At 35.7% G+C, this 19,980-nt stretch overlaps 1 protein-coding gene across 6 annotated transcripts in view; it reads right to left on the bottom strand.

Annotated features, from left to right (window-relative positions):
- PLEKHA1 (pleckstrin homology domain containing A1) overlaps positions 1-19,980 on the bottom strand; it is a 60,459-nt gene that overhangs the window by 3,379 nt on the left and 37,100 nt on the right. For 4 of the 6 annotated variants that reach the window (XM_017508633.2, XM_037731402.1, XM_037731403.1 and 1 more), the window contains 6 exons: positions 16,670-16,795; positions 12,680-12,823; positions 11,092-11,160; positions 4,786-4,850; positions 4,034-4,097; positions 2,009-2,098 (listed from right to left, as the gene is read on the bottom strand). In XM_017508633.2, the coding sequence (XP_017364122.1) occupies positions 2,009-2,098; positions 4,034-4,097; positions 4,786-4,850; positions 11,092-11,160; positions 12,680-12,823; positions 16,670-16,795 (558 nt within the window). Of the gene's footprint in view, positions 1-709; positions 781-2,008; positions 2,099-4,033; positions 4,098-4,785; positions 4,851-11,091; positions 11,161-12,679; positions 12,824-16,669; positions 16,796-19,980 lie in introns of all 6 variants that reach the window. The other 2 variants (XM_017508635.2, XM_017508636.2) reach the window with 2 other exon arrangements.

The following is a 19,980-nucleotide window of genomic DNA, read 5'->3' as shown; positions in this document are numbered from 1 at the left end:
CAATTTTTATTTAATTTTACTTCTGAATAGGTCATATATTCATATGGCTTAATATTTTAAAGGTAACAAAGGGTACACATTTAATCACATTCTAAACTGTGGTGAAATAATTATCAGTTGTAAATGTTAATTTCAATATGCTTCTAACTAGACCAAATCTGAAGATATCCTTAAATATGGCCATTCTAAATACACTGCTATATACTAGCATTTTATATTCCTTTATACTAGTGGCTTTGAAAACAAAGTGCTACTAATTACCAAAACACTATAGAGTCCTATTAGATGGCTAAATTTCAGAGATTTTTAAATGCCATGCAAACTATAGTAATGTACAGTTTATCCAATGCATATGCATGCATTCGTTTGCATATATTATTAGAACAATAGTGCATTTCATAAGTGTTGTAGTATTTTAAAAATCTTAAAGTACATAAAGAAATTGAAACTCTTGCAGCAGTTCAGTATATTAATTTTTATACGTTAATGTCTCTTTCTGTTAGTAAAGTTGTATGTTTTAATTTTTTCTTTTAATATATATATCCAATCTGATGACTAGAGTGAAACAGTTTGCGTTAGTATTGACAAAATCAGTTACAATAACTGCAAAAGGCAGTTTGGTTAACTCAACTTTCTATGATCAGTTGTAAGTAGTGAGTAAGTCTGGGCCCTCCACTAAGAAGGCACGTTTGCGTGAGAGCCCACATACGTGCTGCATTCACCAGTTCTTGATGTATACCTCTGTATACAAGGGTTCGACAGCCTTCTGGCCTGCCGCATCTGGAACACAGTGCAAAGCTAAGATTAGAGTTAACCTATACTGGGTAGAGGGAGGAAAAGAGAAAGTTGTGCTGACAGTCATAGCTAGATAGTCTAATTTGCCCCCACCACAAAGCACAAAACACAAACATCCTTCTCCAACTTTTCCTCTTCCCAACAGACATTGTTTTTGCAGAGAGTCTCAAACTTGACTGCTGAAAAAGTCACATAAAAATACAGGCAAAATGAACATCTATGAAAATGACTTCTTGGATATTTCAAAAAGGATATAAAGAGAATGACTTAACAATTAAGGAATCAGAAACATTAATTTCTATTTATTTATCTGTAGTTACTACTACCAGAAAATAAAAGGCAGTATTATAATAGAATCAGAAAAAAATATTAAAAGTATAAGCATCTAGCATATATATCATAGTAAATCTAGATCATAAAGGCTATCATGCTACAGACAAGACTATTTTCTGCAGATAGCAGTGTTACATTTTAACATACTTTGAATTTTCAGATCTGAGATCACTGGCCAAAGTATTCCAAAGCCAAATCTAATTCTTATGTACTTGAACATAATAAAAATCTTTTGAAAAAATATTTCAGAGTAGAATGTGTATTTGTATTTCAATTTTATTATCATACTACCACAGAGATAGTTATGGTAGTTATCAGAAGCAGACTTTTCAGGCAGGTTTTAAAATGAGAATGAAAACATGAACTGGAAACACTGGGAACACTGAAATGCATTTAAGGTCCCAGCTGCTCAGAGATCTTATGGCATGGTGAAGCCAAAGGTAAAAAACAAAACAAAAAAACCTCAACTGAAATCAGAGGAAGTAAAGTGGAAATCAAGATGTTCACAAAGCTGTGTAATGCTACAACTAAAAGTCTTAATGATCAGGCCATACACCATACTAAGCATTTGTCAAATTATGCCAGATCTAGAGCTACTGACAAGTAAGAACTCCTAAGACAAAGCAAGGAAATGTTCATTCTTTAGTTGCCCTGCTTGTGCATTTAACACAATACAATTCACAGAAAGTTATATATATGTAACACTGCAAGGAAGTATTAAATTAGAAATGCATTATTTTTTGGAGTCCAATTGGTATAAAAGTCAACATGCAAATAAATCTCAATAAAGAAAGAAACCAGATGGATTGGGAGGAAGGAAAACAATTCAACAGGATGGGGGGACCCAAGGGAATATCACCCCAGAGAGCAGGAAACCTACAGAAGATGCAGATCTGCCAGGCCCCCGCTGCGCTACAATGGCGCCAGAGACTGCTTTAATCCAGCTATGCATCTCCTCAGGGCTATCAGCCTAAAAGAAAACAGAACTCATTCAGTCAACTTTTCCTCAAAATCAGCTTCTACTTCTATAAAGCCAATGTATTGATTTTGATAATTTAAATACTATTATCAACAAAATCACTCTAAGGCAATTTTATCAAAAAAACTGAGAAATTGTTTTTTAAAAACAGGTTTTGCTAGGTCTTACTTCACAGAGACATAAATTGAGCACTTCAATGTCAAGATCAGACCCATCAAAAGGCGTCAATGAATATCTCCAGAGAGAAAACGAGAAGAGGATGTCAAAGAAAACCCTTCTTATTTCACTCTATCACTAGACCACCTGAATCTGCTACAAGATTTATGTAGTTGCATAATTTTTTAAAATTCTGACATTATTTTACATATTATTTTTCTGGAAATAATTTCTAGTAGTACCCTAAATCCTACAAGTATTGACAGACAAGTCTGGCTTTCAATGTGAATTTTAAATCTTACTATGAAATTAAATCTAATTAAATAAGGCCCCAAGCAGGGTTACAGAGATACTGCCTCTTGCTTCTATATTCTAGAATCTGTTATACTTCTAGAATCTAGAAATATGAAAAAATTTACAATACAAGATATTTTTGAATAAATATTAACAAAAACTTAAAAACAGGCAAAGGTAGAGTATATTTCATTCAGCACTAGTATGGAAATATAATCCTAGAAATTAATTTGATAAAATAGAAAGGGTCACACTCCAATAGTTACTCTCAATTAGAAACTTATCCTACAGAAATCAGGCAAAGTAATGCACAAAGATGCATTTCATCACATCATTTATTGCAGTAAATGTATAAAAACTATGCATATAAACGTTCAGCAACACAGTAATACAGAAACAATTTACTAGTAGAACATCAATACAATGGAGTATGATGTAGTTCTAAAAGGTCTTCAGATAATTTTTAATGACATGGAAAAAAATAACAATATATTAAACAAACAGAATATAACACTATATTTAGTATGACCCCACCTATTATAAAAATATATACCTGAAGAAAGGGAGCAAAAACATAAGAATGGTTGCCTCAATGTGGAATGGACTGTTTTATAAACCACATCTTTCTATATTTTCCTAGTTTTCTAGAATAAGCATATTTAACTTCAATAAAACAAAAACAAATCATCCTTTTTTTGGTGGTTTTTTGTTTTTTTTTGAGACAGGGTCTCACTCTGTCACCCAGACTGGAGTGCAGTAACACGAGCTCAGCTCACACCAACCTCTGCCTCCTGGGTTCAAGTGATTCTAGTGCCTCAGCCTCCCAAGTCTGGGCTTACAGGCCTGCATCGCCACGCCTGGCTAATTTTTGTACTTTTAGTAGAGATGGGTTTTTACCATGTTGCCCAGGCTGGTCTTGAACTCCTGGACTCAAGTGATGTGCCTGCCTTGGCCTCTCAAAATGTTGGGATTACAGGCGTGAGCCACCACACCAGCCCAAATCTTTATAAAAATTTTCTTTTTAAATAATTCAATGAGGTATGCAAAAAGTACAATTTAAACTTAAATACAGATGCCAACTATCAGTGAAACCATATAGATCTACTCTCTACTTTTACTATGGGTATTTTTTTTATAAGGTTACCAAAAAATGATATAACAGAAAAATCAAAATTCTAAAATATGTGCAAAAGTAATCTGACTTGAAGGTACGCACTTAACATCTAAATTAAAAGCGTTTCCCTTTCTCCAAATACTTCGTTCTAGTTCACTAGTTCATAACAAAGAATATTCCCACTTCCTGAACATATAACTCTACCAATAACTCTATATATACCATCCTTCTATTAAGCTGGTGAATTACAGTTGTCATATTTTTTAAACCTCAAGAGCAACAAGCTTATTTATGTTTATTTCACCTCTAAAATTATTCATTTCTTGTTAGGAGGATCTATAATTGCCAAGTAAGCATCTTACCTGCACATAGAAAGTTCGAGACGTTGTTACAATTTCAAAGAGGTTGTCCCTCATCATTATGTCACTGTATGAAAAAAAATCCAATTACACTTAAATAACAGTTGTTTGACAATTTCTCTTTGTTTACCCAGTACCCAGTATGTGTCAATAAATAAATATAAGAGGTAAAGCACTGATTTGACAAACCCAAATTACTTTTCCCCTTTATTTTCATATAAGATTTTACATATTTTATGTAGTTTTGCCTTTTAAAAAAGTTCGTAATGCAACTTTAAAGTTCAGAGTTTTTAGTAATCAGTTTGGTGAAACACTGTCACAGCTAACACGTTTTCTTGTGTTGTATGCTCTATTCTGCATCTTTTAAACACTAAAATTAATACATCAATTTGTCAAATCTGATAGCCCAACCACAAGTTGTTCACATTAAATTTCTTCCTTTCCATTAATAAGCTGTTTCTGCATTTTTAGATTTCAAAGAAACAAATAAAGGATTGTTTCCTAATTTTTAGTTTTCAAATGAACAAAATATTGCAATCTGAGGGTTTTGAAAATTCTAGCATATCTCAACTATAAAGAAATAAATATAACCTTTAATCTGAGGGTTTGAAAATTCTAGCATATCTCAGCTATAAAAAGTTAAACATAACTACAATTTATATGGAAAAATGTAATTTTTAAGTATATTCCTCAAACTAAGGCGCTGTTCTGTGTTCCTAAGTTGTGCCAGGCATCAAGTCAGAGCTGTTCCTTACCTTTGCTTACATTCCTGGACTTTATGAACCTCTTTAAGTGGAATAACACGAAGAGGTTCCTTTTCCTGGCAAAAAAAAAAAAAAAAGCAAAAAAAAAAAAAAAAGCACAAACAGATACATGACGTTCATTCTTAAAAACCTTCCAAAGGTTAGCTGTCTTATTTGAAGACTCATGTGAAAATCATACTTCTTTTCTAAAGCACATCTTAGAAATAAATCTACCTTCTTAAGCCATCCAGCAACTGAACAGCTCAAACACTACAGTCTCATATACATTGTTGTTTGAAACAATAAAAACTGCATATGACACTTATTTACATTATTTCTGGCCTTAAAGACAGTATAGCTTATTAATAGCTATTAGCCATCAGACTGTCCCCAGTGGACGCACATACCAGTATGCGCAGCACCTTCTTTTCTGGAATGTCACTTTAATATACAAGTCAGCAGAGCAAGTGCACATCCAGCTTCTTTCACTTAATTTTGTCATTTTTCAAATATCACTTCTATAAATACACACACACACACACACACACACACACACACAATTGTACGTTTACTAAGTGCTGAGACATCTGCTAGGTTTTAAATGTTTTATCTCACACTTTCCACAACCCTACAACACATGTACTATTTATTCATATGCTGAAACTGCAGATTAGACATGTTAAGTATCACACCCAAGGTTACAAAGTAGATATGATACAAATATAAAATAAAACTGGCTCCTGATAGCATATTTCTAGTATACATTCCATAAAATATAATATACATATTTCATTGACTATGACAGCATGAGAGTAAGACATACCATTACTTTATGCAGCACCAAAAATAAAATTAAACCATGATGGGAGTGCTTTTTTTAATTGAGACACAGAGTTTCGCTCTTGTTGCCCAGGCTGGAGTGCAATGGCATGATCTCAGCTCACTGCAACCTCCCCCTCCAGGGTTCAAGTGAATTCTCCTGCCTCAGCCTCCAGAGTACCTGGGATTACAGGTGCCCACCACCATGCCCAGCTAATTTTTGTATTTTTAGTAGAGACAGGGTTTTGCCATGTTGGCCAGGCTGGTCTTAAACTCATGATCTCTGGTGATCCGCCCACCTTGGCCTCCCAAAGTGCTCGGATTACAGGCATGAGCCACTGCATCCAGCCTGGAGTGCTTTAAAATAAAAATAAAAAAAAATAAATTCACAGATCTTTTTTAAAAAGTTTCACAAAATAGTTTCATTTTGAAATAATTTCACACTATAAAAGACTTAGAAAAACAGTACAAATAATTTCTACATAACCTACACCTTGTTTTCTAAACTGTTAATATTTTACATTTGCTTTATCACTGTCTGTGTTTATATATGTGTGTGTGTGAGTATATACAGATTCCTGAAATGCCTGAAGGTAAGTTGCAAATATGATGTACCTTTACTACTAAATACTTCAGTGTGTATTTCCTAAAACATGGATGTGCTCTTGCATAATCACAGTGCAATTATAAAAACTGGAAACTCAACACTGATGCAATACTATAATCTACGGACCATCTTCAGCTTTCACTAACTGCCCTACTCATATTCTTTATAGCACAAGGACAACTGTTTTCTGATCCAGGGTTTAATTAATCCAGGGTCATATCTTGTATGTAGCTGTCATGTCTCCTTTAACTGTGGAATAGTTCTTCAATCATTTTTCAGAGTTTTAAAAAGACCAGGCCAGTTATTTTTGTAGAACACCTCCCAATTTGAGTTTGTCTGATATTTGCTGAAATTCAGGTTATACATTTTTGACAGGAAGCCATAGGCATGACACTGTTCTTCTCAGTGGACCACTATTAGGAGGTACACACCTGATGGTGGCTTGTCCTGTCACCGGTGTGTTAACTCTGATCTCTCGCTTAAGGTCATGTTTGCCAGTAACTATAAAATTACTTTTTCCCTTTGTCATTGTTAAGTATCTTGTGGGAGATACCTGGAACTGATGTAATATTGGGATTCCCATCATAATTTTGCCACTAATTTTATTGAACACTGAAGCCTCTTGCCTGAAACCATTACTAGTGGCTGCCAAATGGTGATTTATTCTAACCCCATCAATCCATCTACATATATTAAGACAGAATTTTATTCTAAGTAAATATTTTTCCTTCTCATTTATTCATGACTCATCTTATTCTATGGGTTATAATCCATTGCTATCATTATTTATTTTGTTGTTTAAATTGTCTGCATTTTGGTCAGGCCCTTCAAAGTAATTTCTGTGTCCTTTTGACATGTTCCATTCATTCTCTGAGGCACTTCCTTATTTTCTGGCACAACTTCATTTTCTGACCTCAGGTGGTACTTTATCTGCCCCAACTCTGAAATCAGTTATATGGCCAAGGGTTCCTGATTCCTTTTGTTTACAGAATGGCATTTACAGTTGCCTTTGGACAGGATGGGTAAGGATTTGCCAATCTCTTCACTCAGCCACAACCTTCTCATGATAGATGAGAATATTTCAGTGCAGTTTTAATTATCAGTGATGCTGAATTTTTAAAATATTTTAAGACCTATTTTAATTTTTTTAAATTGAATATTCATGTCTTTTGTTCATTTGCCTACCAGATACTTTCCCAACCATTTTCTTTTTTAAACTTTGAAACAATCATGAATTTATACAAGGATTGAAAATACAGCACAAAGAACTGATTTTCCTGAACCATTTCAGAGTGAGTTGCTGACCTGTCCCACACTACCCTTGAATACTTTTCCTATAAAGACATCTCTTACATAATCACAACATAATCATCAGAATCAAAAAACTGTGCCCAAAACGACTTTTATTAGAGCAAAAGAATTCCGTTGAGAAGCACCAACACCATCTGCTTATCAAATATTTTCTTTCCCTCAGTCTGGAACAGCTCCCATTATTTCCTTGACTTTCATAATCCTGACTCTATTGAAGAGTGCAAGGTATTACTTTGGAGAATGACCCTCATTTGGGTATGCCTCATGATGAGATTCAGAATACACACCTTGGGCAGGAGAATCATCAAAGTGATGTTGTCTTCTTAACACTACCCTGTCAGGTGGTAAGTGATTTCAGTTTTTTTCATTAACAATGACATTCATTTTAATCATCTGACCAACCTGAGTAAAGTGGTATCTGCCACGTTTCCTGGCTGTAATGTTACTTTATCACCTTGCACAATACTTAATACCTATTTTAGTAGACAGGTACTTTGAAACTATGTAAATATCTCATTCCTCAACATACATATAGATATACATCCATTCACCAAAAACTACTATTTCTCTGACAAGAAACTTGGCTTCTATTATCCTTAATATATTTCCTTATTTTATCAATCAGTATGTATGAGGCCATTCTCCCATCTCTGCCACCACCCCTACCCCATGTGGATGCCCTTCTCTCCCTACTCCACGTGGGGCTAACCCCCTAAGAAGACAGCCTCCTTATCCTGTGTGGGCTCTGACACCCACACAAGGCTACACTGGTTCCTCTTGGATGCCTATGTTGCTTTGCCTCACCTAATAAAATGGGGTCTGAATTGTTTGGGATTGACGAAAGGAAAAGAGGGCAAAGAAGGTGGGGCAAAATCCTCTCATTTCTTAAGATTCTAAGTTTTATCACTAATATATATTGCAAATATGTTCACCAGTTTTTCAACTGTACACTTCAGTCTTTTATACTTATTTTAAAAACTTTTAAATGATCTTTTAGAGATACACACTGAGATATTTACAGATGAAATGGGAGATATCTAGGATTTGCCTCAAAATATGAAGCAGGAAGTGGCTGGTAAAACTGAAACAAGACGAGCTGAGCCATGTGTTAACAATTACGACATCTAGGTGATGGGTACATGCAGGTTCCATATATTACTTCTGTCTATTAAAAGTGTATGTTTATACTTTTCCACAATGAAAAGGTTTTATAAACGAGCCCATTTATACTTTAAACATTTTTATCATATATCATTCTTGAGCATATGTAAAAGAGAAAAATATAAACAAGATATACTGGTTACAATTTTTGTTTTTTGAGATGGAGTTTCACTCTTGTTATCCAGGTTGGAGTGCAATGGTGCAATCTCGGCTCACTGTAACCTCCGCCTCCTGGGTTCTAGAGATTCTCCTGCCTCAGTCTCCTGAGTAGCTGGGATTACAGGCAGGTGCCACCATGCACAGCTAATTTTTGTATTTTTAGTAGAGATAGGGTTTCTCCATGTTGGTTAGGCTGGTCTCAAACTCCTGACTTCAGGTGATCCGCCCACCTCAGCCTCCCAAAGTGCTGGAATTATAGGCGAGAGCCACCGCCCCAGGACTGGTTATAGTTTTTTAAGATTTCACATCCAGATTCCAGATCTTCCGAATCAATTTTTGACTTGGAGTCACCAATGTCCATGTTTTTCACTCCAAAACCATTCTTTATGCCAAAAAGTGTTGGTGATGCAGCATTTAAGAATGTTTCATGATATCCCTGAGATTTTCTCTGAAGCTGCCAGCACTGTTTTCTGCACATGCTGATGCTGGTGTCTTCTGGATTTTACCCAAAGGGTAGCATGTGCAGCCTGGCTGCCCCTCACCCTTAGCAACTCTTAAGAAATATCCCTAAGATTTCAGAAATGTTAAAACTGGGAGAGGAGAAGCTGAGACAAGAACTACTACAGAAATATTTACTAAGTTTTGAAAACCTGTACGCTGGGCATTATTCTGTGGAATTTAAGAAAAAGAACAAAGAACTACCATAGGAGATAGATTAACTAGACTCAGTAAAATTAGGAAAATGTAAGTATAGTTATAATTACTGGCCTTTAAAGGTTTTCAGCTTTATCTGCAATTTCTAAATACTGAAAATATTCCTAATTATTAAAACTACTGTTGATGATGGGGCACATGTCAATTTTCCCACCAAAACTGAACTCCTGGAGGCCAAAGAACTTTGCTAATTATTCTCCTTTATTTCCAGTTCCCAGAACAGTGTGCCAGATTCACGGAGAGCTCAATGAATGTCTGTTACATGAATGACTCTTCCCAGGAGTATTGGCATTAAATAAGATTAATGAGTCAACCTGCTGACCAAGCACAACTGTAGCCTTCTGAGACAACAAGGCAGGTACTTTCTAAACCAAGTAACTACTACTTCCAGTTGAAGCTCTTAAGCTTTAAGAAAGCCACACGCTAAAATGCCTCTTCTTGCTGTGCTATGCCATTTTACATTCATTCAAAGACACTTACCGATTGTCTACCAAGTGCCAGGCCCTGTGATCATAAAAGACTATAAGAGTCTTTACCCTCAAGAAGCTCATTTAATTTAGTAGCAAAGACAAGTATGCACGTGACTGCAAAACCCTGAGAAGAGTATTATGATACAGGTATGCATAGGGTACCACAGGACATATAAATAGAAGACACTTAATCCAGAGTCTAAAAGCTTCCCAGAAGGAGCTGACTCCTGAGGTCAATCTTAAACTATTCCCTTCCTATACATCAGTGCTCTGCTGGCCAATACAGTGGCCATTATGTATAATGATGTAAATTTAAATTAATTAAAATGAAATAAAGTCAGCTCCTCAGTCACACTAGCCACATTTCCAGCACTCAACAGCTACATGTAGGTAGTGCCATTGGAAAATACATACACGAAACACTTCCATTTGTGCAGAAAGTTCTAATGGACAATGCTGTTCTGGTGACTTCATCCAAATAAAGTATAAAGTTCCCTTGTCAAAGATCCCATACAAAAAGAAGAGGTAGGACAGACATTTGTAGTACAGAATTGCATTCAATTTATCCAATAAGCTATTTCAGGGCTCAGGTCACCCAACAATATTTTAAATAAGGATGCTACTCACACGAGGCAAAGAGGGAATTTCAATGTCTGATTCTACCTTCAGGGAAGACAAAAACATCTTATGTGAAGTGATTTATGAGTCAATCTGAACTAGGTAAAGAATATATTAAGAGAAGGCAGAAATACAGAGGCTTAAATGTTGACTTTATAGACAGAATTCTTTACACCAGCTCCTCTGATGCCCCTTTAGGGAAAATTTACAGACTAGGGGATTCTGAGATCTTCAGATCTTTCAGGGTAGAATGCCGCTTTGAAGATAGGATCTTTTTACTTAACCACAAATTTAAGAAAAATATCATTAACCAAAAGCATCACAACCAAATAAACTCTATGTATCTGTAAAAACTAGTTATTCTAACACTAGCGAACAGTACAAGAAATTACATATAATCACTACAATGCAACACTTTTCAAACATTTTTAGGGCAACGTTTATGATGTAACAACGTACCAGTTCAGATTTGAAGTAGCCTATTGTGTTTTCATCCAATTGAAAATATCTTCTCTTCCAGTTTTTCATCTACCAGAGATGAACACAGACATAAGACTTCTGTTTCTAAGAATGTCAAATGTTAGTCACCACTTAATTACCCTGATATGAACCCACAATGAGACATGCCAAGCACTGAAAAATCTCATTACCTCCCTTAGAGATGCGATAAATTAAATCTTATCCTTCTCTAGCTACCCAGGCTTTGAATTCCTAATTCAATTTTTGGTGCCTGGCTTTCATTTTTTATTGTATGGTTTTACGCTATTATTAAATATTTTTGATGCTGAAACAGTTTTTATAGTTTAAAGCACTTCCCCTTCCTCCTACTCCCTGCCTCCTTCCGCCCCATGTAAAGAGCAAACACAGGAAATGTTATTAAACCACATTAAGTTTCTCTATCTGTAAAAATGCATGAATTCTTCCACAAGTACTTTTTAGTAAAGCAGTAAATATTTAATAAAGTAAACCTATTTTGTACAAATATTTTTTGTCAATAAAATACAGTTTTTGCAAAAGCACTTAAATATCTCTGACTGGTATTTTGGACTTAAGAGTGAAACAAAAAGGAACCATCAGGCTGTCTGTACATAAAACCGAGTATCACAGCCTGATGAGAATTCTGACTCTACCTGCAGACATTCTACAGTAAGAAACCCCTGCCCTCACCGCCATTTTCCTCAGCCTAAAGTAGGTCAAACGGGGTCAAAGAACATTCCTCTGGCTGCCCTAAAAAAATTAGAGTTGCCAAAAACTGATGAGAAGTCAAACAGAACAACCAAAATAATTTTATTCATTTACTCGCAGACTTTTAAAAAACATTTTCAAACTTTAAAGTTTATTTTCTTATGAAATTCTAAAGATTTAGTTCACACAGAAAGAATGGCTTAGATAGTAAGGTATGTTGCAACCTCAGAAATACTGGTAAATTTACTTGCTCTTGCAAAAAAATTCATCATGAACTGATTATGTGGGAATACCTGCGCTAACCCATAACAGCTTTTACCGAGTACCAGGTGCTATGCAAAGGGAAACACACCTCTCTTAAAAAACAAAACGCTAGATGGTAGGTTTTATATGATAGTCCTTAAAACAGAAACTGAGGGCCTCAGAGGTTAAGTAAGTAGCCCAAGGTCACAGAGGTCAGCCCAATGCCTAATCAAGAAAGGGATCCTACCACCCCCCACTCCTTCTCCCGCCCCTGGTCTGCCATCTCCTCACTACAGCTCTCTTTCCCTGGCCCACTCCTGAGGATGAGTGGAGATCAACAGAAAAACTTTCTAGAACATTAAGCTGTTAGGGAAGCTCATTTAAACTGAAAGTCAATGGTAATAGGCATTAACTTTCCTGGTCCCCTGCAAACCAAGCAAATAATAGCACTGAGTTTTAAGCACAGAATAACCCCTATTTTATCTCCTGACTCTCCTCAGCATGCTGGTCTCTCACTTTGGGTCTTTCATAAAATAAGGCAAACAATTTGCCTGTTAATTTGAGTTTGCTAGAACATAATCCTTTTTCATTATTTCATATATTTTGTTAGGCTACTCACCACTGCTCCTTGTTTTACACAATATCCAGCTTTGATAACTGCACTATCCGGAGGTGGTTTAGGAGTAAAGTAAGGAAGATGGCTTTGTGACCGTTTCAGATTATTTCTGTCAATACTTTCACCACATTCATTTACTTCTTCTTTCTAAAACGAAGCAAAATAAATAAATAATTTTCTTGCTTGTTTAGTTTCAAAGCATACTTTTATTTCATGCTATCCCAATGGAAAATCTTAAAATCAATGTTAGATTAGTTAGAAACAGATTTCTGAAGGGTTTTCTAATTAATCTGAGATATTAATCACAATTTTCCTGTCACTGGTTAAAGCACAAATTTCCATTCCTCTTCTGCACCAGTCCTGCCACCAGTGCTCTTCTTGGGAGAAAGGGTTAACTTTTTATTTTGAAATAATTACACAGATTCACCAGAAGCTGCCCCAAAAAATTACAGCAGGTCCTACAACCCTTTCACTAGTTTCCCCTCAGAGGGAAACTGCATAACATCAACAACAAGAAACTACATTAGTACAACCCACAAAGTTTATTCAGAGTCCACCAGTCTGACATACATTCATTTGTCTATGTGTCTATACAGTTCTATGCAGTTTTATCACATATGTAGATCTGTGTAACTACCACCACATTTCAGACCCAGGACTAGTCATCACCCCAAGGCTCCCTTGTGCAGCTTTAGAGCTCCTGCCCCCAAATCCCTTGGCAACCACTAATCTGTTCTCCAAGATTATAACTTTGACATTTTGAAAACATAATGTAAATGGAAGCATACAGGAGGTTATCTTTTGAGATTATCTTTTCCACTCAGCATAACTCTCTAGAGATTCGTCCAGGCTGTCTGTTCCTTCTTTCTAGAGTTCATTCCTTGTTACTGCTGTATTCCATGGAATGGATGGATGACCAACTGCTTAACTGTTCACCCATTAAAGGACATTTGAGTTGTTTCCCGCTTTTAGCTATTAGGAAAAAAGTTGCTATCAACATTCATGCCTAAGTTTGTGTGTGAACATAATTTTCCCTTTCTCTACGATAAACACCTAGGCCTGCAAATGTTGGGTTGTATAGTAATCACAAGCTTACTTTTATTTAAGAAAAGAAAAAAAAAAACCTCCAAAGTGTTTTTCTGAGTGGCTATACTATTTTTCATTCCCACCAGCAACACCTGAGAGATCATGTTTCTCCTCATTCTTGGCAGCATTGTGTTATCATTAACTTTTATTTTAGTCATTCTGACAGGTGTGCAGCAATATTTCATCATGCTCTTAATTTGTATTCTCTACTACCTAATGATGGTGAACATCTTTTCATGTGCTTGCTTACCACCTGTGTATTTCTGATCTTTTGATGAAATATCTGTTCATGAATTTTCTAATTGATTTCTTGGGCTTTTTACTGTCGGGTTCTGAGTTCTTTACATGCTCTTTATATGTTCTAGATATTAGTGCTTTGCTGGACATGTGGTTTGCAAATATTTTCTCCCAGTGTGTAGCTCTTCTTTTCATCCTCTTAAGAAGGTTTTCACAGAGCAAATATTTTTTATTTTGATGAGGTCCAATTTACCTATTTTTGCTTTACAGATTGTGCTTTTGATTTATCACAACTCTGCTTAGTCATAGAGCAAGATTTTCTCCTACGCTGTTTTCTAGAAGTATTGTAGTTATATGTTTTACAAGTAAGTCCAGTGTTTTTAAAAAAAAAAATTGGCTGGGCATGGTGGCTCATGCCTGTAATCCCAGCACTTTGGGAGGCTGAAGCAGGCAGATCATCACTTGAGGTCAGGAGTTCAAGACCAGTCAGGCCAATATGGTGAAACCCCGCCTCTACTAAAAATACAAAAATCAGAGCCAGGCATGGTGGCACACACCTGTAATCTCAGCTACTCAGGAGGCTGAGACAGGAAAAACACTTGAACCCAAGAGGTGGAGGCTGCAATGACCAAGATCACACCATTGCACTCCAGCCTGGGTGACAGAGTAAAACTCTGTCTCAAAAAAGTAAAAATAAAAATAAACTATACCCAGGTTTTCATGTTCCTGGATGCACTGGTTCCCTGTCTGTTTATTGACTGATTTTTTTTTTTTTGAGACACAATCTCACTTTGTCACCCTGGCTGGAGTGCAATGGTGCGATCTCGGCTCACTTGCAACCTCCACCTCCCGGGTTCAAGTGATTCCCGTTCCTCAGTCACCCAAATAGTTGGGATTACAGGCATGCGCCACCACATCCAGGTAATTTTTGTATTTTTTAGTAGAGACAGAGTATCACCATGTTGGCCAGCCTGGTCTCAAACGCCTGACCTAAATGATCTGCCTGCCTCAGCCTTCCAAAGTGTTGGGCTTACATGCGTGAGCCAATGTGCCCAGCCAGTTCCCTATTAATAATATCTGACAATCTAGAATCCCACAAATAAGTCCAAAGTATATTTCTAGAATATCTAAATTTTCTGAGAAAATCTAAGTCCTAAGAGTCACACATATCTTGAGGAACTTTCAACCCTTTCTAGGTTTAGACAGGTCAACACTAATTATATACTTAACTTTTTAATCCTAGCACTTAACTCACTGCTTATCCAATACTGAATACATTAATGTAAATGAGATTTAGTGTTCTCTCATTACTATATTGCCTAAATGCTTTTATGATACTATTTTGTAATGTTTAAAACTATACTACAAAATAAATGACGCAATAAAATTCTATGAGATTTTTTTAATTACACTCCCCCATAAAATCCTAGAACCTACTGAAATATCTATACCAAAATTACAATGCAACAAAATCTTAACTCTAAGCAAAATTAAAACAGCCACAGATACAAACTAATACAATATCTTAACACAACTACAGGAAAATTGTCTTACCCCTTATGTCAACATAGGTCATAATACAAGTGAAGGAGCTTAATCTAGCTACATAGTAAACAGAAGGTTAACAGCTTAAAAGCATTAATTTTGGAAAAAGTAAATTCACAATCCTAGCTTATTTTTTTATCCAACTTTGGTGAAAAATGTACACTCCTATGAGAGCAGGAATTTTTGTTCACCAACATACCCTTTGTAAAGCATAAAGAAAGCACTCAATGGTTAATTATTTAATTAATGTTGTAAGATTTTTAATCCCACTAATCACCTCCCCTAGCAAAAGACCTGAAAAATGTGGGGTGTAATACAATCTCATTTAAAAGATTTACAACGTGTCAAAGTTCAAAAGGCACACAGGTAATAAAAATGCCAAGCTTGGCAATACCAATTGATTACTTTAAAATTCTTGGTTTCTCAACTACTAGTAACTTAATTTCCACTACAAATTATCCTTTTCAATAGTAAAACAATAAATTTAAGCTCAAACAAGATTTTTAATTTCATCAAAAATTGTTTATAAATCTATATTTTTCCTAAAACCCAAATAAAGACTTAATTTAGCATATTAGTACTTCTGAGATATAATTTAGTTAAAATTCGTCCTCTGTTTAGCTCACTTAGGCCCGGTTGTCGAAAAAATAGATTTTAAAAATTACTACTTGCTAACTTAAGAATATTCATCGTAGCATTGTTTATAAAGGTAAAAGAAACAAAAAGGAAAAGAACTCTATTTGTCCAATAGAGGGTTTGTAATTTATGGTAAATCCATGGAAGAACTACTATATAGTCATTAAAAATGATATAAAGGGATTTTTGATGACTTGGAAAATGTTCATGATTTAAGTGAAAAAAATCTGTTTACAAAGTATAATATAGAACTCATCTCTCCACTGCTGAGGTGAAAAGTACAACGAAGAAAGGCTCAGAGAAAACATGAAAAGTATTCAATGTTATGTGACTTCCAAATATTTCATAATACTTCTGAAATAAATGAAAATATTTTATAGTAATTGAGTATTGTACTAATTCAGCAAAGACACAATGTTTTAGTTTAAATAATACAAAAATCAACATACAATAATTAGACCCTCACACAGTAAAAGAGTTAATATTAACCTGAGTTGGAGTAATGATGGGTACACCACCAACAATATCAGTTCTGTAAGACACTTGCTTCTTCCCACATTCACCATGGCGACTTAGGTTATCAGAATTAGGCTGTGAGTCTGACTGCTTTGGTACCTGAAATCGTAAATAAAATAAATCATTCTTCAACCAGCATTACACATGTGAACCTGTTTTCTCACATAATTTCTAATTAATCGTCTGTTTGCATATAGCTGACAAATACATACAATTATTTATAGTCCATGTATGTACTCCTTTAAGTTCTCACACTACTTTTTCTGTTTTAATAATACTTTATAATATAGCTATCACTTAATGAGTGCTTACTCAGGCAGGTACTATTTCACACATTTTTCTCATTTCCTACTCCTGTCTACCCTACATAGAGGGGCTCTACCCCCGCCTAAGAGACAAGGAAATAGGCTCAGGGCATCAGGGAACACAGGCTGAGATCTTGACTATAATACATTCTAGCCAAGTGTGTGTAATTCTTCCAAACCCATCTGCTGTGCTTCAGACCCTGTTTACTGGCACGCTTCCAGCTCTTTGCTCTTTCTTCCCTTTCTCCATTCCTACCCATGATTCTGGGATCATGGCATATTCAGTCTTTCCTGGCTTCAAGACAGAGACTATTACCAAAACCATAGTAAGTATTCAATAAATGTTGAAAGACTGCCTCAATGGAAGAATCCAAAGTCAGCAGAAAAAATTAGCAAATTCTTAACACAAATCAAAAGGTTCAGAACAACACTTTTCACTAGAAATTTAAAGACCAAATTCCAACACTGAGATCAATGATAAATCATTCACAAGTACAGGGAAACAATGACTGTGATAATAGTAGAATCTTCTAACGCCTAACTAAAGTGGATGAAAGAATCAGAGGTATCACAAATGTTTAACATATATTTTAGCTTTTCTTATGTGGTCTATTCAGGAAATAAGGTACTCACAGCTAATCATTATTTCTATCTGCAGGCTGTTAAGCATGTAGTCTGTATTTAAATTATACATTTTTAAGGCTGTGAATAAAATGTCATAAAATCTGCTCAGCATCAATTATGATGTTGAACATGATTCAGTCTTTCTCCAATGATTCAAAGGGCATGTGGAACCTTGCAGTCTTTCAGAAACACTATGACAAATACTACTGACAATCACAGAAGTAGTGGTATAAAAACATTTAACTTAGTTTGCCTGTCATACAGCTAATTCCTGTTAACAGAGTACTGATAAAGCTACGGGACACCATTCACATTGTATTCAAAGACTCAAACCATTTATTAGTGTGATTCCATAGTAGTGTGGTTTCTCAAACTTTAGCATGCACAAGGTATCACCCAGGAACATTATTTAAACCTTCAGATTCCCCTGCTTCAAACTCAGAAATTCTGACTCAACATCTATAGTGGAGCTGAAAAACCTGCACTTTAAGCAAGATCAGATATTTTGAGGCAGGAGTTTCATAAACCACACTTTGAGAAACACTGCCCTAAAACCTGTGCTCTCCTATACAATGCTACTCCCACCAGATTTGTGGAAGAGAGTATACAATGCAGATAAGGATTTGTAAAGCAGCTTTTTGCAAAATACTGAGTAAACATAGTCCATGTATATATGAAAGGCCATGGAGCTACAGTAAATCCCAATCCACACAAATGTAATTTATGGATATAATAAATGACTTGTCTCTGAGGTGACTTCTAAAACTCCTTCTCCCTTCCTTCCCCACCTGCCTCCCTTGAAGTGGTTTCTCTCAGCCCTCAGGCCCACCCTCCAGCCTCTGGTTCATATTCATACTACAATGTCCATCACTGGCAGAAACAAAAGAGAGAGAAAACAGGAAAGAGAAGAGAATCATGAATACCTCTTCAATTCTTTTAAGAACTTGCACATTTTGGAGTGCTTTTTAAAGGCAATAAAATAATGAACAGAATTTTACTTGTCAAATAAAATTAGGATGGTATACCCTGGAACAATTTGCTAAGGAAACCCATTATATTTTCTAATGAATAGCATCATATATTTCAATCATTCTGACAGAGAAAATATGGCCAGTTATCTCACTGAGAACAGAAAATAGCATTAAGAGAACTTGAAGCCAGAGAGAAAACAATCTATTCAACCAGATTTGATGAGAGGTGCTGCTAAGAGGTAACTCATAAGAAAAGTAGCAGTTATTCTCCCAAGTTTAGTCATACATGGGAATTATTAAGAAAAACCTTTAAAGTCATCCTAAAAAATACTGAAATTTATATTCGTTTTTCCATTTTTCTTAAATTACAATATATTAAAAATCCTTGCTTATGCTGTTAAACTCACTGCTTCTAATATGTCCTTATAATAAAATCAAATGCTAATAATTAACTTAGAATGGCTAACTTGTAATCATCTTATTCCCTATGAACAAGAAAGTTCAAGCAAATACCCGTGAATATGGGTAACTCCTTTAAAAACCATAGGTACCACTGGAAAACTTGGTCTAAATTCATCCATTAAGATAAGCATTTTCTTAATGTTTACCTAATTTCAGGGACACCCCCCTGCCCCAAACCATCCAGCTGTCCAGTGAAAATCAGAAAAGTGATCTCACTAAGCAGTCGGCACATGTCAGACACGGAATACGCTTTGTTTCTTTGTCTACTGCCTTTCTCCCTTTCCCTGACTTTCTATCCTTTTTTACGTCACTGTATTTTTTGTCGAAGATCTGAATGTGTTCTTGGCAGGCATTTGCATGTGATCCTAATAGTAGGAAATTCTAATAACAGGAAAAGAAAAGGTAAAAATAAACTAGAGAATAAAGAGATGAAAAAAACAGATTTAAGTATTTGTGAGTAAAATACATGAAAACGCTGCAGGTTTCTCAAAAGTTAAAGGGAAAGCTGATATTCAATTCCTGAGAATGAAAATGTGATGTTGGGCCAGGCGCAGTGGCTAACGCAGGTAATCCCAGCACTTTGGGAGGCTGAGGAGGGCATATCACTTGAGGCCAGGAGTTTTACGAGCAACCTGGACAACATGGTGAAATCCAGTCTTTACTAAAAATACAAAAATTAGCCGGGCATGGTGGCACACACTTGTAATCCCAGCTACCTAGGAGGCTGAGGCATGAGAGTCACTTGAACCCTGAAGGTGGAGGCTGCAGTGAACTGAGATTGCACCACTACACTCCAGTCTGGGCAACAGAGCAAGAAGAAAAAGAAAAAGAAAAGAAGACAGACAGATAGAGAGAGAGAGAGAGAGAGAGAGACAGAGACAGAGAGGGGAGAGAGAGAGAGAGAGAGAGAGAGAGAGAGAAA

Source organism: Cebus imitator, unplaced genomic scaffold (genome assembly GCF_001604975.1).
Source record: "Cebus imitator isolate Cc_AM_T3 unplaced genomic scaffold, Cebus_imitator-1.0 Scaffold396, whole genome shotgun sequence".
NCBI classification, from domain to species: domain Eukaryota; kingdom Metazoa; phylum Chordata; class Mammalia; order Primates; family Cebidae; genus Cebus; species Cebus imitator.
This window is presented reverse-complemented; position numbering and strand designations above follow the sequence as displayed.